At 51.7% G+C, this 23,423-nt stretch overlaps 1 protein-coding gene and 1 long non-coding RNA gene across 2 annotated transcripts; one reads left to right on the top strand and one right to left on the bottom strand.

Annotated features, from left to right (window-relative positions):
- Positions 1–7,484: 7,484 nt before the first annotated feature.
- Positions 7,485–13,761, bottom strand: LOC129635898 (uncharacterized). The gene is made up of 3 exons (XR_008706523.1): positions 13,110–13,761; positions 8,827–8,991; positions 7,485–8,184 (listed from the first exon to the last, which is right to left on the bottom strand). It is a non-coding gene; the product is annotated as an uncharacterized LOC129635898 (long non-coding RNA).
- Positions 13,762–14,759: 998 nt separating this feature from the next.
- Positions 14,760–22,225, top strand: SALL3 (spalt like transcription factor 3; the record flags this gene model as incomplete). Its single annotated transcript, XM_055559774.1, has 3 exons — positions 14,760–17,676; positions 17,893–18,233; positions 19,296–22,225. Coding segments are annotated over 3 exons (3,690 nt in total), but the record flags the coding sequence as incomplete, so codon positions are not given.
- Between the last annotated feature and the right edge of the window lie 1,198 nt (positions 22,226–23,423).

Below are 23,423 nucleotides of genomic sequence, written 5' to 3'. Positions count from 1 at the left end.
ACATCGTAGAAAATGCAAAACGAGTGGACGGAATTAGACTGTGGCGTTTAGAAGTCCGGGAAAGACTTAAGGAAATCGTGCCAGTGGGTCGGAGAGAGTGGGGGACGGGGGTGGGGGTCTGGGGGAGGCGGGCGAATGGCTTTAGGAACAAAAAGGCGGGGGCCGGTGCGCGCAAAGTGGCCCGAAGTGGAGGAGTCGCTGCCACGGGGCCCGAAGGCTGCGGGGGAGCCGGGTGCGGGCTTTCTCTGAGAGGGTTCGGACGCCGCGAGAACTTCCATTTGCTTCTTTTCCCCAAAAGTGTCAAGTTTTGTAAAAAGAAGGGAAAAAGAGAATTAACCAGGTCACAACAGGCAGTGCACCTTTAACCAGGACTCCGACCCACTGACGGCCGCTTTGGGTTCTTTCTCTGCTGAGGAGCAGACGTCTACCTTTCCGCTGCGGCGCTGCAACTTCCCCAAACTCCTGCCGTCCTGTAAATTCTGCAAGAAACTTCCACTCGCTACCACCGCCTGCCCCTGCCTCGCCCCTCCTCTTAGCCACTCTTTTCCCAGCAAAGTTCCTGGCCAGCTAGCCCCCAAGCCCTGGCTGGAAACTTTTCACTTCCGAGCGCCTCTGCGCCGGATGCGAGAGCGTCCCCAAAATGCAGCAGCATTTGCCAAAGTTGACGGCGCACTGGCGAAACAGACCTTCCCTGCATCTCCCAGCTTAGCTATAAAAGCGTTACCATGAGGGGTGGGGTGGGGGAGATGTTAACTCTAGATTTCGAACATGTTTCATTTTCCATTTTTTATTTTCAAAAACAAAATTACCTAAGTGATACTCCTGCCACCAAGTAGCAAAACAGAACCAATTTTCAGGAATCTGGCTGGGAGGGGGTGGCAAAAGCGGTGGCGGGGTCTTTTTGGAGACGATTCCAACCTGTGCGCTTCCTTCCTCTGTATGATTTTTCTGCGCTTTACCTGGAGCCCAAAGCTGTTGCTTCGTGAAACTTACACAATTAGAGGCGCGCGGGAGAACACCGGCTAGGAAGAGGGAAGGTTCTAGAACGGAAAAGCAACTCGCGGAAAGCCGGGCGAGTGGCGCAGGGCTGGGGTCCAACCGGGGCGGGGGAGGGGGTCCCCACTAGTCAGAGCCCCACTCCCAGCCACGCGGGGAGATCGCAGCCCTGCGGACGCCCAGGGCTGTCTGCTAGCCGGCAGTTCCCTTCCAGCACAAGACCCTGGGGGAAGCGCCGGGAGGCCATCTGTGCCAAAGCTTCGTACCAGACAGGGCCACTTGTGAAGACAAAAATAATAAATTTAGGAAATGAAATAAGACATGCTGGGGCGTAGGGCACAAGCGCGAGCTCGGCAGCGACGGGCCTGGAGCACATCCCGGCGGCCGCTCGCGATGGAGGACACGCGCGGGAGTGAGCGCGCGGGAGTGGGCGAGGGCGCGTGTGCGCCGCTGCGGGTGGGGTGCGCGCGAGGGGGCGGAGGCGCGCGCCTGATAACGCGCGGAGGGTGGGTGCGTGTGCCGGGAGCGCGCGGCGCCCGCCGCCCGGTGATGCGGGGCCGGTTCGGACGTGCGCGACCCCTCACCTGCTCCCCCTACATCACCCCCAAAAGTCCAGAACGCGGTGGGCCGCGCGTGGGACTTTTGTGGACTTGGAAGTTTCAGTCGCGAGGCCTCCGGGCACCCTGCGCTCCCTGCCCACGCCACAGGCGCCCGGCACTGCACCCATCAGGCTACGGAACTGGGGGTGGGACGCGAAGCCCCGCGGTCCCCTCCCTGTCCCTGGATTTAAGGAGCCACAGGCGGCCCGGAGGCCCGGCGGGCGGGCGAAGGGCCGGGGCAGCCCCGGTGGCGGCAGCGGGCGGGGCGGGCACTCAGGAGTCTAGGGGCCCGGGGGGGGGGGGGCGGCGGGGAGACGGGGGTGGGAGCGGAGGGGAGGGGGGTCGAGGGGAGGGGAGGGGAGGAGCCGCGCGGCCCGCGCCGCTTCCGAACCGGAAAGTTGGTCTTGCCGAAGTCCCGCCACCCCGGCGTGCGCACTCCGCTCCGCTCCGGCCGCGAGCCTCCGGGCCGGGCCGGCCGCCGGGGGAGCCCGAAGAGCGGACACGAGCCCGGAGAGAAGGTCCGGAGACGGGGACACCACCTGAGCCCGAGCGGGGCCGGCGTGCGGAGAAACGCCGAGGACCAGTGGAGGCAGGCGGCCGGCCGGCCCTCCGCGCCCGGAGAGCAGGAGGCTCGGCGCCCGAGCGCCCCGGAGAGACAAAGGCGCCGGCCGGAGCCCTGCCCGCGGCCGCCTGCTCCGGGAGGGGCGCCGGGCGGCGGCGGGGGGGCGCGGCGCGGGGCGCGGGCGGCGGCGCAGACACTCTATAAAGGGGCGAGCCCGGCGCGCCGGCGGAGAGGCGCCGCGCGGACGCCGCCAAAGTTTGCTGCCTGCGCTCGGGGCCGGGCGGCCGCCGCGGCCGGAGCCGCTCCCGGCCCGCCGGGCCGCAACCGGGCGCCGAAGAGCGCGGAGCCCGCGATGTGAGGCGGCGCCGGTCGCGCGCCCGGGTCCCGCAGGCGACGGCCCCTCCTCGCCGCGCGGCCGCTAATTGCGAGCGCGGCCTCATTTGCATAGGCCGCCCGAGTCCGCTGGAGGCCGGCCAATCGGCGCGGCCCTCTGCTAATGGCCATGCATTATTCACCATCCTAATTGCTCAGCCCCATGCGCGGCCCGCGCAGCCGCCGCCGCCGCCCGCGCCCCGCGCCCCGCGCCCGCCCGGCCGCCCCGCGCCGTCCCCGCCGGCCGCCCCGCTGATGCCGCTGCCCTGCGAGGGGCCCGCGCGCCGCTAGCAGCATGTCTCGGCGCAAGCAGGCCAAGCCCCAGCATCTCAAGTCGGACGAGGAGCTGCCGCCGCCGGACGGGGCTCCCGAGCACGGTGAGGGGCCGCGGATCGCGGGGCGGCCGGGCGTCTGGAGGGAGCGTGGGCCCCGCGGACCCGGAAAGTGCCCGGGCTCCCGCGAGCCGGTGCCTGCCGTGTGGCGCTCGACCCGGGCAGGCCAGCCTGGGGATCCGTTCCTCCGCCGGAGCGCGCGGCGCGGGAGTTTCGGGCGAAGTAAACTTGGCTCGGCCGCCGGGAGTTGAGCTGCGCGCGGAGGCGCCAGGGCTCGGGGACCGCTGGGAGCCCGCGCTGCCCCGCGGAGGCCAGCGCGCCTAGCCGGGCGCGGGCGGGAGGGGCCGAGCTGCCGCCTCCGCGCCGCCCCCCAGGCTCCCCACGCCTGGACACTGGGGCTGGCCTCTGCGATCGCGGCGCCCACTCGGGAAAGCGCGGCGGCGGGGACGCGTCCCGGGGTCTCCCACCGCCGGATGCGGGCCGGGGCAGCTTTGTTCGGCGCCCGGCGCCCCAGGCGGTGAGCTCTCGGAGCGGATCCGCCTCCCTGACCGCGGCCTCCCCCTCCCCGGCAGGCCAGCGGCGCCCGGTGTGCCCCGAGGGCCGCGGAGCCTGCGAGGTCCGGGCGCGCCGACAAACCAGCCATCCCATTCCGAGGCGAGTAGGAAGTCGGTGTGGCCTGGCCTTTCCTAATGGCCGCCTTGGGAATTAACCCCGGGTGAGCTGCCCCGCGGCGCGGGGGGTGGTCGTGCACGCGGTAGGACCCGGCTCGCTTCTGTAGCCTCTCGGTTTTCTGGGCCTTTTCCTGCTCTTGGAGGCGCCGCGGCCACTTCTGCAGTCGGCTGGGGGGTAGGGACTTCCTGCCCATCCAGGAGGGAAGGTAGGAGCCGCGAAAGTAAGCTCCGGGCCAAGAGCGGGCTGGCCTGGCGCGCCCCAGCCCGGGAAAGTGAAGGCTCGGGCCTCGCGCCGCCCGCGGGTCCCCAGGGTGCGGGAGGGGCGGCCGCGGGGCTATCGCGGGACGCGGGGCGACCCTGCACTTGCCCGGAGCCCGGGCACCGAGTAGTGTGATCCTTACGAAAGAGGCCGGCCAACTTTTTGGATTAACCTATTATAAGTGGTTTAGAGCAGATACGCATCTTTGCTTTGGGAACTAGGCTGCAGAAAATAAAAGGAGTTGAAGAGTTTAGCGAGCGGTGCCGTAAAGTTTGCAAAAGCAGGTATTCGTCCACATCGGGATGGAGAAGGGAGCAAAGGCTTCTTACGCGGCTGGGAATTCAGGAATTAAATAAAATTCGTGAACTCGTGAGGGTCTTTTTTGTCGCAGCGGAGGTAAGAGGTTCTTATCTGTGTCGCCTGGTCACCCAAGATTAGAACGGGAGATATGCTAAAAAGAAACGCTTGCATATGGTGGGTAGATTAAGGACAAAGAATCTTTTTGTCATGGAAATGGATTTTTTTTTGTTTTGTTTACTTCATCACATAGAATTTCTCACACTTGGTTTGTTTTCTATTGCCCTCAATGACTACATGATCAAATGAATGGATTTATTTCTGCCGAATGAGAAAGACAGTCTTTCCTTCAAAAGAACTACATTGCATCCCAGTGAGGAATTTTAAAGCTTTATTATTGTGGCTCCTGAATAGCTTAAAATCGGCTTTCACTGCCGCCCCAAAATGCAACAATGTAAATACTTCTCAGCTTTGTAGGGTCGTTATCAAAATGTGCAATGTCTCTTTTTATTAAAGCATATTTTAATTAATAGAGTAAAACCCCTTGTATTTAACAATTAACAAGCTGAGGCACTGCTATTCATTTTTAATTTCACTTCAGAAATGCGAGCATGGTGAACCTCCTAGTGTAGCATGTGGAGGGGTCCAGAGCCCTTATTTGAAAACCTAAGATGGAGTAAATTATTCACAAGTTCTCTTTTGAATTCCCCTTGTTACTGAATTTATTTAGGGGTGAAACATATTCAGGATTTTTTTTTTTTAACCCACCATGGGATTAAAGTTTTTGTCTAGGCTATGTTTTTCACAATCATTCAGAGTTGTAATCAAGATATTGCCACAGTTCCTGATCATACTTTGCAACAGGCCAAAAATAGCCTGTCTGGGGCTGAGTCTCAGTCAAGGAGTGTGTTCCCGCGATTGTTCCGGCAAACTGTTTAAAAAATAGTTCTTTCTGATTTAATTATTCTGAAGCTGATTGTTCATGGAGCATAAAAGATACTCTGTTCTCTGTTCACTTAAGGAATGTTCATGTATGTATTACTCTGTTGTGCTGATCGCCATTAGGAGGAGAATTAAGTAAAATATTTTTTTTTAAGATAAATGGTTGTGAAAACTAAATCACTCCACCATGAATTCAGATATTCTCAGAATTATATTTTGTTAAAAGCAGTGGAAATAAACAAACTATGCATCAAGTTATAAGTGAACTAAGTTTACATTGTTTTAGAAAGGAAGTAAATAATTCCTTTGTATCACTTTGGGTGTTACATGTTAATTAAAGCAGTAAATGCCTGCAATAAAATTGAAAGTTCTTGATAATGACATGAAACACAAATATTCTATGCAAAATTTTTAGTATGGTATGGGCGGGGCAGAGTGCACAGCCACATCAATTTACAGTAAAAGGCTTTATTTCTTTTAAAAGAGAAATGTGACTGTTATTTTTCAGGCTTTAGTTTTTAGGCAAGCAGTGAAAAGACAGCTATCCAAAAATGCCTTAGCGCTTTCCAGACCTTATTGCAAAAGTGAACTATGATGACGTATGTAGAACGGGAAAAAGTGATAAAGATTTACATAAAGTTCTAAAGTTATTCTGTTGTTAAAGGCGTGTTTTAAGGATGGCTGGGACTCGACTTATATTCCCAATAGGTACTATCTTTTAAAATTGCAAAGTATTTCCTTCTTGTTTCTGAAAATTTAGAAATAAATGGGATGCAGTTTTAGGATTCAGTTAATTAAATGTATGCCACCAATATGGAAATCCTTTGAGCCAGCTGAATGTTTTTGTTCTAAGAAAAATTAATTAAAACTTCTAATGATGGAACAGCACTTACACTCCTACTAAGAGCTTTAAAAGGTGTATTATTGCTATCCTTCATTGGATAAAATACAAATTAGGAGGGATATATTTTATTGTCGTTAGAAGGAAAATATGTATATGAGGAAGAACAAAAGAATATTATAATTTAAATCAGTTTGCCATCCTGTATCTTGTTTGTTTTTTATTTTCTGCCAATTCACAGTTACATGGCTATCTTAAAAATCCTTTAAAATGTGGTGATCCTGTGATTTAAGACTTTACCAGTGGTATTCATCGACTGTGTTTAAATTAAGGGGAAGAAGGCCCCCAGCCCTGGGTGCTGAGATCTTTTCTCTTTTATCTGTCTGTGCACGGTTTGCCTTCAGCGCTCAGGGCACTCACTCACACACTTACAATTCAGCATTGCAAAGGAAACAATACAGAAGGCACTTTCTAACATCCGTAGGCAGACTGTTTTCTCTGAAACATGAAAGGTAAGGAGTAAGTTAAGCAGGAGGGGAAAGGAAAAGGAGAATTTGCAAACATTTATTTTTAAAATGGCAGTTAAAATCCTAATCTATTTAAAAATGCATAATTTGGTGACCAATAAAAAGTCTGCCAATTAATTCCCACCATACAGAGAAAGAGCTGATTATGTAAGAGTTAGGGATTTTTTTAAGGCACATTTAAACTTCCACAATCTATGCATAATCCAATATTTTTAGATCTGTTTAGATCCAGAAAAGGAAGAAGGTATGGACCAACAGCAGGAATTACTTAGCAAGCTGATTATTTTTTGTATACAAGATGATGGCAAAAGTGGGTCAGATTTCATTTTCAACTACAGTCTCTAAGAGGCTTTGCCATTCACCCCAAGATAGCTCTGAGAACGTTTTCTTTTGGGGAGAATTCAGCAAAGGTGCAACCAAGGTTTCCGTTCTGTACTGAACACCAGTTAGAATTTAACATCCTTAAATGTAAGTATTTTATTTGCATGAAATAAAAACCTGCTTAACTGCCAGTGAGGTCATGCCCCATCCTTTAAGGCTGGACATAGTTTCAAGAAGGAGAATTGTTAAATACTACTTACAAGAGGAAGAGGTTTTGTTGTTTTGTTAGTTTTCATTTCCTTCATGGTCTCTTGACCGGTTGCCAGGATAAGAATGGCAGAGAGCTGCCCCCACTGCTGGTGGGCCAGGTTTGCCATCACATGTGTGATGCTGCCCACACTTCGTATAAGACCAGGCGTAAATAAAATCTATGTAGACATTGAACGTTTTACTATTACTCTACATAAACTTTTATATTTTAAAAAGAGCCCTGTCCTTAGATTTTTTTCAGTTTTTCACTATTACTTGACATAAACTTAAGCCCTATCCTTAGGTTTTTCTCTCTAATTTGAACACTTCTGTGATCTCGAAAGCAGTTAACCGTGTGATTTCCAAGCTGACGAGTAAGGCAAGTCGTATCACAGCAAGTGTGAAATATTAATTGAAATAATAAAATAATGTAACGGGCTCTGTTTATGTGAGAGATCAGGGTTGGCCTGTCTGTTAATTAAAGGCAAGAGCTCGGGTCCAGGGAGACCTGAGGCTCTGGGGTGGCATCCCGGCGCCCCTCCATGGGCCTGTCTTTTCCAGGCATCTCGGATTAGTCCTGCTGACTATCCGGGACCCCTCCCCCTCCGTGTTCCGGGAAGCCTTGGGGCCGCACAGGGTCCTGCCTGGTGGCCTGGAATCTGTGAGAAGGTGGGCTTGCAGGGGACTGGCAGCTTCCTACTGCTGTACCAAAGGTGGGTGGCTCAGAGCACTGCTGCAACAGACCTGCTGGTTTAACCTTTGCCTGCTTTGCCCTGCCAGGGGTGGCCACTAGATGTCAAGCTCATAATACAATTAGTGCATCTGCGCTGTTGACCTTGGCAACAGGACTCACCAGTGTTCTGTTAAGTGTTAACACTGGCTCTGAGAGTGGACTGGGGACCCACAGGTTTGCCCTGTGCTGCTGGGCTTATCAGATGCCCGGCTAGTTCAGCACAAGTGTTTATAGTTCTCCAAGAGGGAGAGAGACCCGTTTTCTTTTGTGCGGCTGTTACATCTTGAACTGTTTAATTAACCCTGCAGGTGCCGTGGCTCTTGGTCTTAATTCTTCGGCATTCCTGGTCCTCTTTGCTGAGTGCCCTCTCCAGACCGCCGTTTGATCGTTGACTGTAGGCTCAGCGCAGGCAGACGCTGGCTTCAGACCCCAGGCAGAGCTTTTCCTGGAGGATTTTTTTTTTTGCTCATGTGTAAACTTCCCCTGTAGAAATGGAACAGTGTGCTGAGGTGATGGCAAATCCTGGAAATGATTTAATAACCTGAGCCCGAGTGCAGGAGTCGACGGTTACAGTCGACGGATGGGCACCTTCTTCCTGGACACGGCGCAGTGCGCGCAGCCGTGGGGCTCTTCAGGCCAGGTGTTTGTACATCCGAGAGGCTTGGCTTATTTCTTTATGTTGTGCCGGTGGATATGAAAAGTGAGGAGTTCGAGGAGGACCTAGGCAATTGTCTGCATAGATGCATGGTGGAGTAGCACGTTTAGTTTCATGTGTGGGTTTATCTGGGCCAAAAAAGTGACCCAGCACAAACCGTGCTTTTCCCCTCCCCTAGTTTTGATCGAAATGGTCTGCATTGGCCGCCGAATTTCAGGTTTGTGCGTTGCTCGTGAGGCACAGATAGTGATATCCGTGCATTCATCGGAAGGGTGATTACAGCATAACATCTGAATGAAAGAACGATTGTGCAACCTTGAAGTGCAACAAACATCTTATTATTTGATACAGCGTCGGGCAGATAGTTAAGACAAGTGAACGCTGTGGCTGCTTTCCAGCTGCGTGCGTCCATAAAGGAAACAGTGTTCTCCCTCCCCGGTGCTTCACCCCGCAGAGGAGAACCCGCAAACCTTTTAGACAGAAGGCGTTTGGTGCCTGTGCCACAGGTGGTCCGTCCTTAACACATTTGAGGCGTGGGCCACTGAGTCGGCGGAAGCCGGCCTGCGGGTCAGCGCGGCTTGGGCGAGGCGCGAGCGCCCTCCGCTGTCCGGCTCCGAGCGCACACGCTTGGAGGTCTAGGGAAAGGACAAAATTTTTCTATCGCGTCTGGAATTTCTTCTACATTGTTAAACACAGTAGGGGTCTCTATTTGTCTCCTCCTGTTTCACAGCTTGGGCTCAGTATGTGATAATTCATCTTTCTTTATGGGATTCAAAGCTATCATAAGGAGTTAAAAAGAATTAATTTGCAAGAAAATAGTGTCTCCTAACAATTTGGGAAAACTTGAAAAATGCTTCTTAGATTTTTAAGGGAGGGAAAAGGCACAGGAGAAAAGTACAGTTTCCTTTCCTCGAGACCCACGTGTCGTTTCCCAGTTACTAATTAAAGTGAAGAGGTTAACATCCATTTTCCCATAAGGGACAACTTTTGCTTCTCCTCTTGTTAAAAGGAATTAAAAAGTGTAGCAGAATCAAGGTGAAAGTTTGAGCTTGATCAACAAAATTATCAAACACCTGTTTACTGCTCTATGTAAGTGGTTACTTATTTACAAGGTACTGCCCTCAGGACGCAGAGAATAAAAACGCCTTACTGAGAACTCCACTTAGAATTTTTTGGGGAAAGCGTCATGTGGCAAATATTCTCATCAATATTACAGTGATGCTTTTTACTTGTAGCTTAAAAAGATCATCGGGCATGTAAGCACTCTGCCAGGTCATCTCTACTTGGAAGACCACCTTAGCTTTTGCAGGCAGTGAAGACCTGATCCCTGTATAACCTGATCCTTGTATATTGTATAGCAGACCGGGAATCAGAGCTGAGAGAGAGATGGTGCAAGGGGAGGTCCTTTCACACCCAGAGAGTTATAAAGGGGACATTTTTTTAAACATCCTCTGTGTTTTTATTAGTGAGAAGGGGGAAAATATGTACTTTTAATACTGCCGTTGAGGCCCTCCCTAGGTCGAAGGCCTCTCTCTGAAAGGCAAGGGAAGCCTTTTGCCCCTCCTGTGGCACATGTGCTCAGGAGTGCTTGAATGGTGAGCGTTAGAAGCCCTGAAAATCTCATGTATAAATAGTAAGTGTGGGGCTAGCTGTAAACTAATTGCACATTTCCTCTCCAATTGAAATAGCTTCAGCCTCCTGCGTGTCCCTCCTCCTGACTGCGTCCAGGAGAACAGACCCCATCGCCGGGCTGGCAGCCATGGCCAATGCATCCTTCATGTTAGCAAAATAAAGTTATTTTCACAACAGCTCCTTCTTCTCGTTGACACTCAGTCAGTCCAGCAAAGCTGTGTGGCACTTTCAGAAAGTAACCTCGACCAAATACTCGTGTTAACCAAGAAGGGAAGATTCCTGCCTAAGTTCTGTTCCTGGGTGCACTGGTTGGCATTTTTCTCCACTAGTTCTAACCCTTGCACAGTCTAAGCCCCTGACTATGTGCAGTTAAGTCTCTTAAGTCGTTGATCTGCCAATATGCAAACAATAAATTATTTTGACATTAATGATAATGTTAACAATGCTTGTTTTTCAATTGTCCCTTTTAGGAAGAAAGAATTTCCTATTGCATGGAAATACATTTCTCAAACTTGTCCTGTGGCTACAGTGGCTGATGGGCATGGCTTTCCCGTGAAACAAAACTTCTAAAGCCATATCAGCAAACGGATGTAATAACTTCTACTTGTAGAATGCAAAAGCCAGTGTCCAGTGTAAGTTTAATTAAAAGATAGTTGAATCCGACACAATAGCGGCTTAAAACAATGGCAGGATTAAAGGACTTGAGACGTCATATGGTAAAATTTGGAGCTGCTGTCAGATCTTTCCTATAAGGGTTTTCTTGTTATAGAAAGCACTTTTTTTAAAGATAAGTACTTCCAGATTAGCATGTCTACGCTGTAACACGATGCGCGTAGCCACTGTAACGAGAAGCAAGTTATAACAACTTATTTTGCGTCTCACCCCGAACACGACATAAGGTCGCTGCTTTCCCTCTGGACTCAAGTGCAGTCTTGCTGCTTCTAAAGAGCTCTGTCCCCAGTGAAACAGGCTCGCTTTGGTTCTTCTCTCCCAACCAATTCAGTTGAAGTGCTTGTTGTTCTTTAAAACGTTCTTAAAATATGCACCCAAAATTTCTGTTCCACACGTGACATATTAGAGTCTTTTCATTTGTATTCATTGCATTCAAGACTGTCTTGTGAAATTTGTGCTTCTCTATAACTTTCATGGAATGCTAATCCCACTCAGATTTGATAGTGAAACAAGTAGAAATTAACAATTGAAGTGATCATGTTACCGTATTTCATGCAGACCCCAGTAAGAAAAACTATAGGTGGTGGTGCTAAATTATTTGCCCTCAATACGAAATATGAATTGTATGGAGGAATTTCTTTTCTTCACTGATTGTAGTTTTTTAAATATGTTTTAGTTAAAAGGCAAATTTATTACGAAACTTTGCTTGTAAAATCCAACAACTGTTTAGTTAGGTTCATTAACATAATGAACTAACAGGCCCTAATGTTCAGAATGCCATTTTCACCCTATTTCCTCTCTTCAATTTTGCTTTCCTTCTTCAATTTTAGAGGCATACCATGCAAGTTTATTTTACTTTGGCAAGAATATCTTCATTGTGTTTAGTTTTAATTATCAATTTCCTTTAAACAAAATGGCTTATTATTTGGTAGATAGTGCTTAAATATTATTATTCTGTGCACGGTTTCTACAGTTGAGACACAGTTATAATTTTGCCCACCTGCAGTGGGGACAGGAGGAAATTACCTTCCCAGCTTTCTTGACTTTGCAGGTGAACCCCACATACTTAACACATGAAAAAAGCCAATGGAAATGTAAAAATGTATCTTTAAAGTAAATAGAGATTTATTTGGGTTTCTTAAAACCTTAGGGAAAAGTACAGTGTAAAATAAAATCCTGTTTCCTTATTTCACATGCCATAATTTGTTACAAAGAAAATCTGGGCAATGCTCATTGGTAAAGATGTAAGTTAACGTAAATTCTTCTGGCAATCGTCGCACTTAAAGCGATCCAGCAGTCAGCCAGTTTCCAAGCATTTTCTCTGTGAATTGTCCCCAATACATACTCCATATTAAAAAATATATTCTTATATAGCACAGGGAACTATATTCAACTGTTATTCTTTAGTAATCTATAATGGAAAAGAATCGGAAAAAGAATACAGAAATAAAACATAAATATGTGTATATACAAAATAATCACCTTGCTGTACACCTGAAACTAATGCAACATTGTAAATCAACTGTACTTCAATCATAATTTTTTGGAAAAGAAAATGAAAAATATTCTTTGGACAAAATATACACCGTGTTTAATTGTGTAAAACTGTAAACGTATATACCATGTGAATGCTTTTGTATACCATGTAAGTTATACATTTTTTTCTTCTCTGGGGAATAAAGATGTAAAAATAATTTTTCAAAAAATTAGCAGTATTTAATTTCTCTGTATTTTTCTCTTTTTTTGTAGTTTTCTTTTTAAAAAGTATTAAAATTAAAACTCTATGAAGACTATGGCTGGCCTTTTATATCATAGCTTTAAAGTGTTAAAATTAACTTTTAGAATATTTTGTGTTCTGATAATTACACTATTTATGATACAGTATAACACTGATTCCAACTTGATTGCTTAATGCAGATGAACTTTTTAAAATGTCCACTAGTGCTTTTTTTAATATGTGGGTCTGCAGGAGAACAACCCACTGTTATAAACAAATTGTAGAGATTCTTTGCCTTTTTAAAATAGGTGAACTAAAATGTGAGATAGCCCGTGTTTTCTTATCATTAAGAAATTATTTACCTGAAGAGTTGAGGCTTTTTCCCTGCCCTGTTCCATAACCCTTGCGAGTTTCAGATCAGATTTTGCATACATAGAGCAAAGTTAAGTACTCCAAGTATTTATTTTGTTAACGCTGCTATCTGCAGTATAAATCAGCCATGTCTTTGCTTCCAGCTACACTCGACCTCATTACAGACACCGATTCCGCTCCTGCCTCTGTGCAGTAAGGAGACTCCTTGCAGTCTGAGCTTCAGCACTGAATTTAGTTTAAAAGTCTAGCAGGTCTTTATGGGCTGCAGCTCTAACTTTTTCCCCTATCAAATGGTTGAGCCAGTTAAGAAAATGCTAATTGAGCACCACTAATAATTTTTTAAAGGCACGTATAAATTACCTGGAAACAGCAGCCTCGCGGGGAGCAGCCGACCAGCCTCGAATTATAGTTTTATTTTCTCCTCTAGCGGAGGGACTAAATGTTTTCACTGGATATTTTTTACAAGTCAGATTTCTCAACTGAGATCAGTGCCGAATCCTTCCTTCCCTAAAACCCTAAACGAGAAAACATGGAGGCTTCTCAGCAAATCCATTTGTTGATGTTTCAACAGTCAGTGGTTTTCGGGGATGTGGACCTGAGGGTGCGTGGCGCTCACACTCCACTGCGCACGACAACAAAGGGCCGGCTTGAAGCTGTCACTTGTCTCTGTCCAGGTGATTTGTTGCTGTCACTCCATCCGCAAGTTGACAAAAAGCAGTTGCAAGGCAGTTTTACCCAGGCCGGCACAGGGAGCCTGAGCACCCCGTTGAGGGCTGCCTGTCACCCCAGCCCCCTGAAAATAGGAGCTGGGCATGTCCTCGGATGTTGGTTTCTCCTTCCTGTATAGCTATTTATTTGATCAGGTGTGAATGAGAATCATTCATTATACAGGGTTGTTATTCGGCACAAGAGGGTAACGGGAGTCGGCAAGTCGCTGCCTACAACAGTAATTAAACATGTGTAACCAATTAGAGGGTTTCCACCATGGCACAAGCATATAATTTGCTAAGTCTTTCTATGTGAATAGATGAAAATAGGTACAAAAAGTGTGTCTGACTACAACATTCTCATGTTAAACATGTCAACATAAATGAACTTTAAATATATAATTTCTAGTTTGTTAACAATCTGTGGGACATGATTGGCTAGTAACAGTAACATATAATTTTGGTTCATTTTGCCAAGAAATATTGCATCTGACAGAGGCAATTAATTGTATTAAACATGATTAATTTTAGGCACAGACTATATTGATGGTATTCGTTTGGTGAATCCTGAAATGTAGAAACGTACTGTATCTGGAGGCAAGTGCACCCACTAAAAAGATACAGGATTGATGTGTGGATCGAACTGCAAGTCGGGGAGATTGTTTTTCTGAGCAGAGATGTAAGAAGTGCTTATATATTCTTTGTTATATTTACAAATGAAAGTATTTAGCTGAAATTTCCTCCATGAAATAAATGCCCATTGATTTGAAAGGTTCTGTAGAATTACATTAAATCTGTAATGTCTCCGCGCGGCATAAAGATAATAAATCTCCGTGGTCGGAGCCCAGGAGAGAGGCTGCAGCCGGCTCCCCTGTCAGGTGCTGACGTGAGTTTGAAAGGTTACAGATTAGTTTAGCAATGTTAAGCGAACTGGCAAAGGCATCTCTGATTTTGCTGGAAATGAGGAAGCCGGATGGTAGGGGAGTCCTAATGAGCCCATCGAAGGCTGGCTTTGTACCCAACAGACAGGGTGGCTGCAGATTGTATGAAAATATTGGAAATCAATGGCTTCTATGGAATTTCATTAAGAAGCAGTATCCACAATTGATAGAGCCTCATAATTTGATGGATTGTGCTAAGAAAATGATTAGCTAGCTAGAAAGAGTCATAGAATACACACACCAGGACGTCAGAAATGTTGAAGTGGGGTAATTTGTACAGAATAAAAAATATTGATTTTACTTATGTGCAAAATTTTGAGATGGAGGGCGGGCTGTCTCTCGAGACCCGGCTGATGTAATGTCTTGCTTTTCCAGCGGCCCCCGGGGAGGGTGCCGAGGACGCGGACAGCGGCAACGAGAGCCGGAGCGGAGGCGAGGACACGCACGTGTGCGAGAAGTGCTGCGCCGAGTTCTTCAAGTGGGCCGACCTGCTGGCGCACAAGGAGGCCTGCACCAAGAACCCCCTGGTGCTGATCGTGGGCGAGGATGAGCCTGCCCCGCCCTCCGAGGACTTCCCTGAGGCGTCCCCGGCCAGCTCGGCCAGTGAGCGCGCGGACAGCGAGGCCGCCGAAGAGGCGGCGGCAGCGGTGGCGGCGGCCCCGGAGGGCGGGGAGGCCGTGGAGGCGAGGGCGGCGGAGCGGGAGGACGAGCCCATGGAGGTGGGCGCGCCCGCAGACAAGGGCTTCCAGGGCCCGGGCGCGGCGCAAGCGGGGCAGCCGCCTCCACCGCCAGGCCCCGAGCCGGCCCCCGGGGCGGCCTACGGCATGCCCAGCACCAACGTGACCCTGGAGACCCTCCTGAGCACCAAGGTGGCCGTAGCGCAGTTCTCGCAGACCTCGCGGGCCGCGGGCGCGGCGGGCCCGGGCGGAGGCGTGGCGGCCGCGGCCCTCCCGCTGATCCTGGAGCAGCTCGTGGCCCTGCAGCAGCAGCAGGTGCAGCAGCTGCAGCTCATCGAGCAGATCCGCAGCCAGGTGGCCCTCATGAGCCGCCCGCTGCCGCCATCCCGGCCGCCGCTGCACCCCGGGCCGGCCGCGCACCACACCCTGCCACTCTCCACCGGCACCGGCCCCGCGGCCACGGCGCAGGGACCCGCCGCCCCACCGGCGGCCTACGAGGGCCCCCAGCACCTGGCTGCGCCGGCGTCCACAGCCAGCACCCCGCACGTCGCGAGCGGAGGCCCCTCGGCGCCGGAGCCCAGCGCCCCCGCGTGCTCCGGTGCCCCCGCGACCTCCACGGCCTCCACCTCAGCGGCCGGCGCCTCGGGGGGCGCCTCCCGGCCACAGAACGCCCCCACACCCCCCACCCTGGGGCCCGGGCCGCTGCTCACCTCTACACCCAGCCTGCCAAGCCCACTGCTACCTCAGACCTCCGCCAGCAGCGTCATCTTCCCCAACCCGCTGGTCAGCATCGCGGCCACGGCCAACGCGCTGGACCCCCTGTCGGCCCTCATGAAGCACCGCAAGGGCAAGCCCCCCAACGTGTCGGTGTTCGAGCCCAAGGCCAGCACTGAGGACCCCTTCTTCAAGCACAAGTGCAGGTTCTGCGCCAAAGTGTTCGGGAGTGACAGTGCCCTGCAGATCCACCTGCGCTCGCACACGGGCGAGCGGCCCTTCAAGTGCAACATCTGCGGGAACCGCTTCTCCACCAAGGGCAACCTGAAGGTGCACTTCCAGAGGCACAAGGAGAAGTACCCCCACATCCAGATGAACCCCTACCCGGTGCCCGAGTACCTGGACAACGTGCCCACCTGCTCTGGGATTCCCTACGGGATGTCGCTGCCGCCAGAGAAACCGGTCACCACCTGGCTGGACAGCAAGCCAGCGCTGCCCACTGTGCCCACCTCAGTGGGGCTGCAGCTCCCACCCACCCTCCCGGGCGTGGGCGTCGGCAGCTACGTGGACTCCCCCAGCCTCACCCCTGCCAGCCGCTCCCCGCAGCGGCCCTCACCCGCGTCCAGCGAGTGCCCTTCTTTGTCCCCAGGCCTGACCAGCTCTGAGGCAGGCGTCCCGGTGGCTGCGGGATCCCCACAGCCGGCGCCCAGTGGATCTTCCCTGCCCAAGACCGAGCCCATGAGCCTGCCCTGCACAAACGCCAGGGTAGGGGACCTCCCGGCCACAGCGGGGCAGGTCTCCACCACGTCTGCCCTGGCGGACAGCAGCGCATCCCCAGGCCTCTGCAGCCCGGTCCTCCCGGCCGGGGCCGAGCCGTTTAAAGCCAAGTTCCCCTTCGGAGGGCTGCTTGACTCTATGCAAACGTCCGAAACCTCCAAGCTGCAGCAGCTGGTGGAGAACATAGACAAGAAGATGACAGACCCCAACCAGTGCGTCATCTGCCACCGCGTGCTGAGCTGCCAGAGCGCCCTGAAGATGCACTACCGGACGCACACGGGCGAGCGGCCCTTCAAGTGCAAGATCTGCGGGCGTGCCTTCACCACCAAGGGCAACCTGAAGACGCACTTCGGCGTGCACCGCGCCAAGCCACCCCTGCGTGTGCAGCACTCCTGCCCCATTTGCCAGAAGAAGTTCACCAACGCCGTGGTGCTTCAGCAGCACATCCGCATGCACATGGGGGGCCAGATCCCCAACACGCCGCTGCCCGAGGGCTTCCAGGACGCCATGGACGCCGCCCTGCCCTACGACGACAAGGCCGCCGATGCCCTGAGTGCCTGCGACGACGACATGGATGACAACTCCCTGGAGGATGATGCAGAGCTGAAGGACCCGGCCGGCGACCCAAACAAGCCGCTGCTGGCCTTCTCGGGCTCCTGCCCGCCCTCCCCGCCCTCTGTCATCTCCAGCATCGCCGCCCTGGAGAACCAGATGAAGATGATGGACTCGGTCATGAGCTGTCCGCAGCTGAGTGCCCTCAAGTCCCTGGAGAACGGGTCTGGGGAGAGCGACCGCCTGAGCAACGACTCGTCCTCGGCCGTGGGAGACCTGGAGAGCCGGAGTGCGGGCAGCCCGGCCCTGTCTGAGTCGTCCTCCTCCTTGCAGGCCCTGTCACCCGGAAACAGTAACAGCGAGAGCCTGCCCTCCAAGTCTCCGGGCCTTGGCGCCCAGGAGGAGCCCCAGGAAACCCCACTGAAGACGGAAAAGCCGGACAGCCCGCCCCCCGGCCCCGAGAACGGAGGGGCACTGGACCTGACGGCCACCCACCCATGCCGGCCGGCCGTCAAGGAGGAGGCCCCCTTTAGCCTGCTGTTCCTGAGCCGTGATCGGGGTAAGTGTGCGAGCACTGTGTGTCGTGTGTGTGCCAAGCCCTTTGCTTGCAGGAGCGCCCTGGAGATCCACCTCCGCAGCCACACCAAGGAGCGGCCGTTCGTGTGTGCGGTCTGCGGGCGCGGCTGCTCCACACTGGGTAACTTAAAGCAGCACTTACTGACCCACAGGTTGCGAGAGCTGCCTCCCCAGTTGCTTGACCCCAACTTTACTCTAGGTCCCAGCCAGGGCACCCCGAGCCTGGGCCCTGGCTCCACGCCCACCACCATCAAAACGGAAGTGAACGGGCACAGCAAGGCCGGCCTGCTGGCTGAGGGTCCGCCGCTGCCGGCTGCCGTCCAGGTGCCCCCCGGGCCCCCGACGGTGATGAGCCCTGGCCTCGCACCCATGCTGGCCCCCCCACCGCGCCGGACCCCCAAGCAGCACAACTGCCAGTCGTGTGGGAAGACCTTCTCCTCGGCCAGTGCCCTGCAGATCCACGAGCGCACCCACACTGGGGAGAAGCCGTTTGGCTGCACCATCTGCGGGAGAGCCTTCACCACCAAGGGCAACCTCAAGGTGAGGGTCGCCCGGGAGCCCCCTCACCTCCTGTGGTCCTGGCTGAGGGGTACCCCTGAAACAGCATGCGTGTGCCATGTCTATGAGTGTTATGGGCGAGTCTGCCTTGTATGTGTGCCCAGGTATGTGTGTTCCATGTGGCGCTCCCACGCACGTCCAGGGCCCAGCGAGGAGCTTGCCTTCCGTGCCGGTCTGTCCTCCCCTTGAGAGGCTGGTGCCACCTAAGTGGCTGCAGGGTGTTGGGGAGATGCACACTTGCTGCCCTGAGTCCAGTGGGTCACTGATACCAAAATAGCTAGGCTTTAAAATGCTTCCACATGACACAAGTACTGCTGATCCTGTCCAGAGGCCAGGGCTGTGATCTGTGGGTTTGTCCACGTGATTGCCAAGAGGGCCCGGTGGGCGTTTGGCAGAAGCTTCCCAGCCTGAGGGCCAGGGGCAAACGGTACAATGATATAATGTTGGTATCAAAGATGCAGCGAGGCAGCCCATCTTCCCTGGAGGCAGGCCGTGTGGCCAGCACCACGGAGCCATTCAGGCCAGCGTGCTGCTTTCCAGCCCAGGTTAGCTGCATGTGGAGTCTCAGCAACCCCCTTCAGTAGGCACTGTGGACGTGGTTTCCACTTCCTGAAGGCCACCTGAGGTCCTTGCTGACCACAGGTGCCCAGACGTTCCCTCTCTGTTGGGGAGAAAACCAGAGAAAGGCACAGGAAAGGCAGGAGTTACAAGCAGAAGATGATCTGGGTATGGGGGGAGCTTTGGGACCCTCCGGGTGGCCTGTGGGTCTGACACCTTAGTGGGGAAATCATGCTGTCAAGCTGTGAACTGATAGGAGCGTCCATCAGCTCATCGGTCAGCTTGCCTTGTACTTGACGAAAGGAGTGTTGCAGGTTCATGTCTCAGATGTTCAGAAAACCTCACCTAACAAGTTTGTTGTCCCAGATGAATGCTCAGGCTGGGGAGGAGGGGATGGAAAGGAGCTGGAAGGCGTCCCCTGGCCCCGGATGCCCTGTAACCGGAGGCTGGGTGCACTCACGCCTGAGTGTGGCTCTGTCCCCGCAGGTGCACATGGGTACCCACATGTGGAACAATGCTCCCGCCAGGCGTGGCCGCCGCCTGTCAGTGGAGAACCCCATGGCCCTGCTGGGTGGCGATGCCCTGAAGTTCTCAGAGATGTTCCAGAAGGATCTGGCCGCACGGGCCATGAATGTGGACCCCAGCTTTTGGAACCAGTACGCCGCTGCCATCACCAACGGGCTGGCCATGAAGAACAACGAGATCTCCGTCATCCAGAACGGAGGCCTCCCCCAGCTCCCTGTGAGTCTCAGCGGGAGCGCCCTCCCCCCACTGGGCTCCCTGGCCACCGGGCTGGACAAGGCACGTCCAGGCAGCAGCCCGCCCATCGCAGGGCTGGACAAAGCCAACTCGGACACGGGAGGCAGCCGGCCGTTCACACGGTTCATTGAGGATAACAAGGAGATTGGGATTAACTAGCCACGTCCCTGCCCTGTGGGTCTCCTTCTCGGTTCACCCGGAGCGCGAAAGACGTCACCGGGTGGCCGCCCGAGGTGGCCTCCTGCTCTGCCCGGTTGCGCCTTTCGAGGTGAACTTGGGAACTCGGCAACCTTGGAGATAGATCTGAGTCAGAAAGAGACGTCTTCCGAGAGCCGCCTTGGAAGCCGAAGGGGCTCAGACCACATCCGTTCCATCCCTCCAGAGCCCTCCCTGTGCCAGGGAAACTTGTCCAGTGGTCTTGTTGGAATTAGTTAGAAACTTGAACTCTGTCTTTAGAACTCTTATCTCAATGACGTGGTCCAGTGCGCCCGACGCCGGTCCCGCACAGCACCTTCCCCTGTAGTATTTATGACGTTCAGATGATGCGGGTCACAGACAATGCAGCCTGACTATAACGGGAGCTTTTGTACTGCAGAATACATCTGGCTATGTGAATTTTTTTTTTTTAAAGCAAGATTTGTTTTACTATAAATAAGTGGGTGATTTCCATGCAGGCAAAATTGTGAAGTTCTGTTAAGAAACAGCATGCTATTCGTGTGCAAGCACCTGTCAGTAACAAGCCTTTTTTTTTTTTTTTTTTTTTTAATTTAAATGTCTGTAGCTGCTATGTGGACAGTGGTCTCTAGTGTGGTCTGTAGCCCAGCAATTGGGAACAAGTCACAGACAGACGTCACCGTGAATTATTCACAACGTTATAGCAGTTGTGAGTAAATATTTCACATTATCAAAGCTGTACAATAAAAAGGTAATGTTTGTATAATGTGGTTGCAAACTCTTAATTTATACTACTGCACTTTTAGTATTTTGTATTAGGGAGGTTTGTCTATAATTTGAAAATTTTAAAAGATGTAAAGCATTTTATAAATAGTACTTTGATTGAAGGAAAATGAAAAAAAAAAAAAAAGCTGTTACGGTCTTAGGTCAAACGATACGAGAAATCTGTGCTCCTTAACCAGGAAAACCACCAGGACTTGTCCGTTCCTCAGTAAACTAGGGCCTGCCATTTCTTACACTGAGAGATTTAACTTTTCTAGAAAGCCCATTTAAAAGCTTGACTACCCCCAACAGAACTCTGGTGGACTCGTCTTAGGGCTGTGGCACCAACACAAGCCGGGAGGGGGGAGCCGAGCAGCTGCCATGCGGGTGTGATCTCGCCGTCCCCGCTGCTGCTTCCTCGCACGCCCGCGGACCAGATCCCGACTGCCTGCAGGCCTGGCGTTGTGTCCAATAAAGCGAGAGGTGCCGGGTGTCGGGCAGTATAATCCATCACAACCGGGACATGTTCTGGTTTCTGATTTATTTATTACCTTCTCAGATGCAAACGAAGCGCACTGTGGTCCAGTCACTCGAAGTGCAGGCTTGTGCTGGTGATGGTCAGCTGCTCCGAGTCAGGGAAGGGCCCCGGGCAGGTGCAAGCGGCTCGGCTGAGCCAGGCCGTGTGGACAGGTGGTGTGTTCTACCTCATTCTGTGTGCTGCACGCGTGCCGGAGTCTGAAAGCGGGGCCTCCTCCGACTGCACGGTCCCCCGGGTCATCGTGCCCGGGGGCAGCGCCGGGAGGCGAGCCTCGAGGAAGGAGGCGGGCAGTTGGCCGCCTCAGCAGAGACCGAGCTCTAGAACAATCTTCCTAACAGAGCCCCAGCAAGCGCAGACCACATCGTGTCACTGAGCAGAGTTTCAGAGCCTCACAGATGAGCAGACCTAGCAGTGATTTCTGTCGGAAAAGAGCACGGAACCCTCCCGCTGTTTCCCACAGAGGTGGGATGGAGTGAGCCCCGGGAACCCTCTCTTCTCCCAGGATGGGTGAGGGTGTGCCTGTGTCGGGAACAGAAAACAGGTGCTCGGTGTCGCTGTGTTTCAGCAGTGAATGTTGTTATTATTTATCTGTGTCCCTTTAGGTGTGATTTTTTTTTGGGGGGGGGTCGTATTTGGTACCATGTAGTGTTCTGTCCTCCCAGAAAGATGTGTATATACCGTGAGAAAAGCGAAATGTAAAGTGCTGTACATAAGGCAGCTCGCGGCGGGCAGTGAGACTGCCCGGCCTGTGTCCGGGTGAGGCTGTCCCTCCGCACGGTGGAGAGACACTTATTTTTCTATTGCAGCACCGTGCAGGGCCGGGCCCTCCCTGAACCAGTGCAGAGTTGTTACCCAGATCCAATATTTTTTATGACGAAATCTGTGGCTTGACACATCTACTGATTGAAATGGATGTCTTAGTCTAGGTTCCTATTTTTGTCATATGGAATTGAATAAAATGCAGGATGTAATATTATTTCTGAATGGCGTTCCTTGATTATTCTAATGGAAAAAGTGGCATTTGAGGTTATGGTCATTGATGGTGGATGTATATTTGTGGTGTTTCTCCAAGGACAGTCAGTCAGGTCTGACAGCTTAGATTTAAGCCATATCTAAGCGTGTCTTGATTGGTCTTGAAATTTTCATGTTTCACCTTTTTATAAAATAAAAATACAGCCTTTTGATTATGGGTTTTTTTTTTTAATTTACATCTTTGATGGAAGAAGATGTGGTAGAAAATGTCTAATGACTAGAGACTGTTGACAGTGTCCAAAAATGACTGCACTCTGAATGGCCCTCCCATGGTGAGCCGTGAGGAAAACCTCAGTTCTCTGGGTCCCTGGAAAACTAAATAGCTGTGCCTCCAGCCGTGATTCAAAGAAGCAGGCCAGGGAGGAAGGTGCGGGGCCCTCCCTGAGCCTGTCAGTCCCAGATGAAGGGTGCCCCTCACTTGAAAAGAAGCTTTACCTTGCCAAAAACATGTGATAAGGCATAAAACCTTACTTAATTTAGTAGCTCCTGGATTTCAACATATATAATCCACTTCTTCTTTTAAAAAAGTAACTGCCGATACCTAGAAGCCACAGTGAAGTTCACCTGGGAGACGCTGGGTGTTTCTGAAGTGCTGAGAAAGGTACTAACCACACAACAACTGCCAGTCCCCCGGCAGGTGTCATATGTCATGAGCCTTCGGAATTAAAACCCTGTTGATTTCAGAGCTAGAGTTGAAATTATGAGAGAGAAACCGACTAAATCAGATAGTCATTTTTTTAACATATGGCAATAGTCGTTTAAAGTAATTAATATAAATTAAAATGTAAAAAAGAGATTTACTTCTTAATTCAAAAATGTTTCCAGTGTAAAACCAGAGGTGTTTGGGCTTAACAAGCCTGGATATTTACTTCTTCCTGACATGAACTCTAGCTGCTCAGACAGTATATCAAAGAATCATAAATGCCAACAATCCCTAAAAATTATTTATTTAAATATATTTCTATTCTAAGTTGGTTGCAGGAACAATTAACATTTCAAACTAATTAAAAAGCATTGCTTAAGGGCCAAAAAACAATTGCTGTGAAGCCCTCACTGTTTAACTCTGCGTGTGTGGAAGCTTCCAGGCAGCCCAGGTCCCCTGCCCGCTCCCCTTCTATGCCCGGCAGGCAGCGCCCAGCACCCGCTCCAGTGCTCAGAAGCCGAGGCAAACATCAAGGCTGTTTATTACCAGCGGCTGCGTGGCATTTCCAGCCCACCCACCTTCAACGCGCTTTATTTATTCTGGCTGGCTGTCCAAGCCACGGAAGTCCAGACCCCTGTCTCTTCCCCTGGTGCATGCTTTCAGTGGATAATAAGGTCACATGTGTATAATTCTGCAGCCAGCCTGT

This window comes from Bubalus kerabau, chromosome 21, assembly GCF_029407905.1.
Source record: "Bubalus kerabau isolate K-KA32 ecotype Philippines breed swamp buffalo chromosome 21, PCC_UOA_SB_1v2, whole genome shotgun sequence".
NCBI lineage: Eukaryota > Metazoa > Chordata > Mammalia > Artiodactyla > Bovidae > Bubalus > Bubalus kerabau.
The sequence above is the reverse complement of the archived record's forward strand: the minus strand, read 5'-3'. Positions and strand labels throughout refer to the sequence as shown.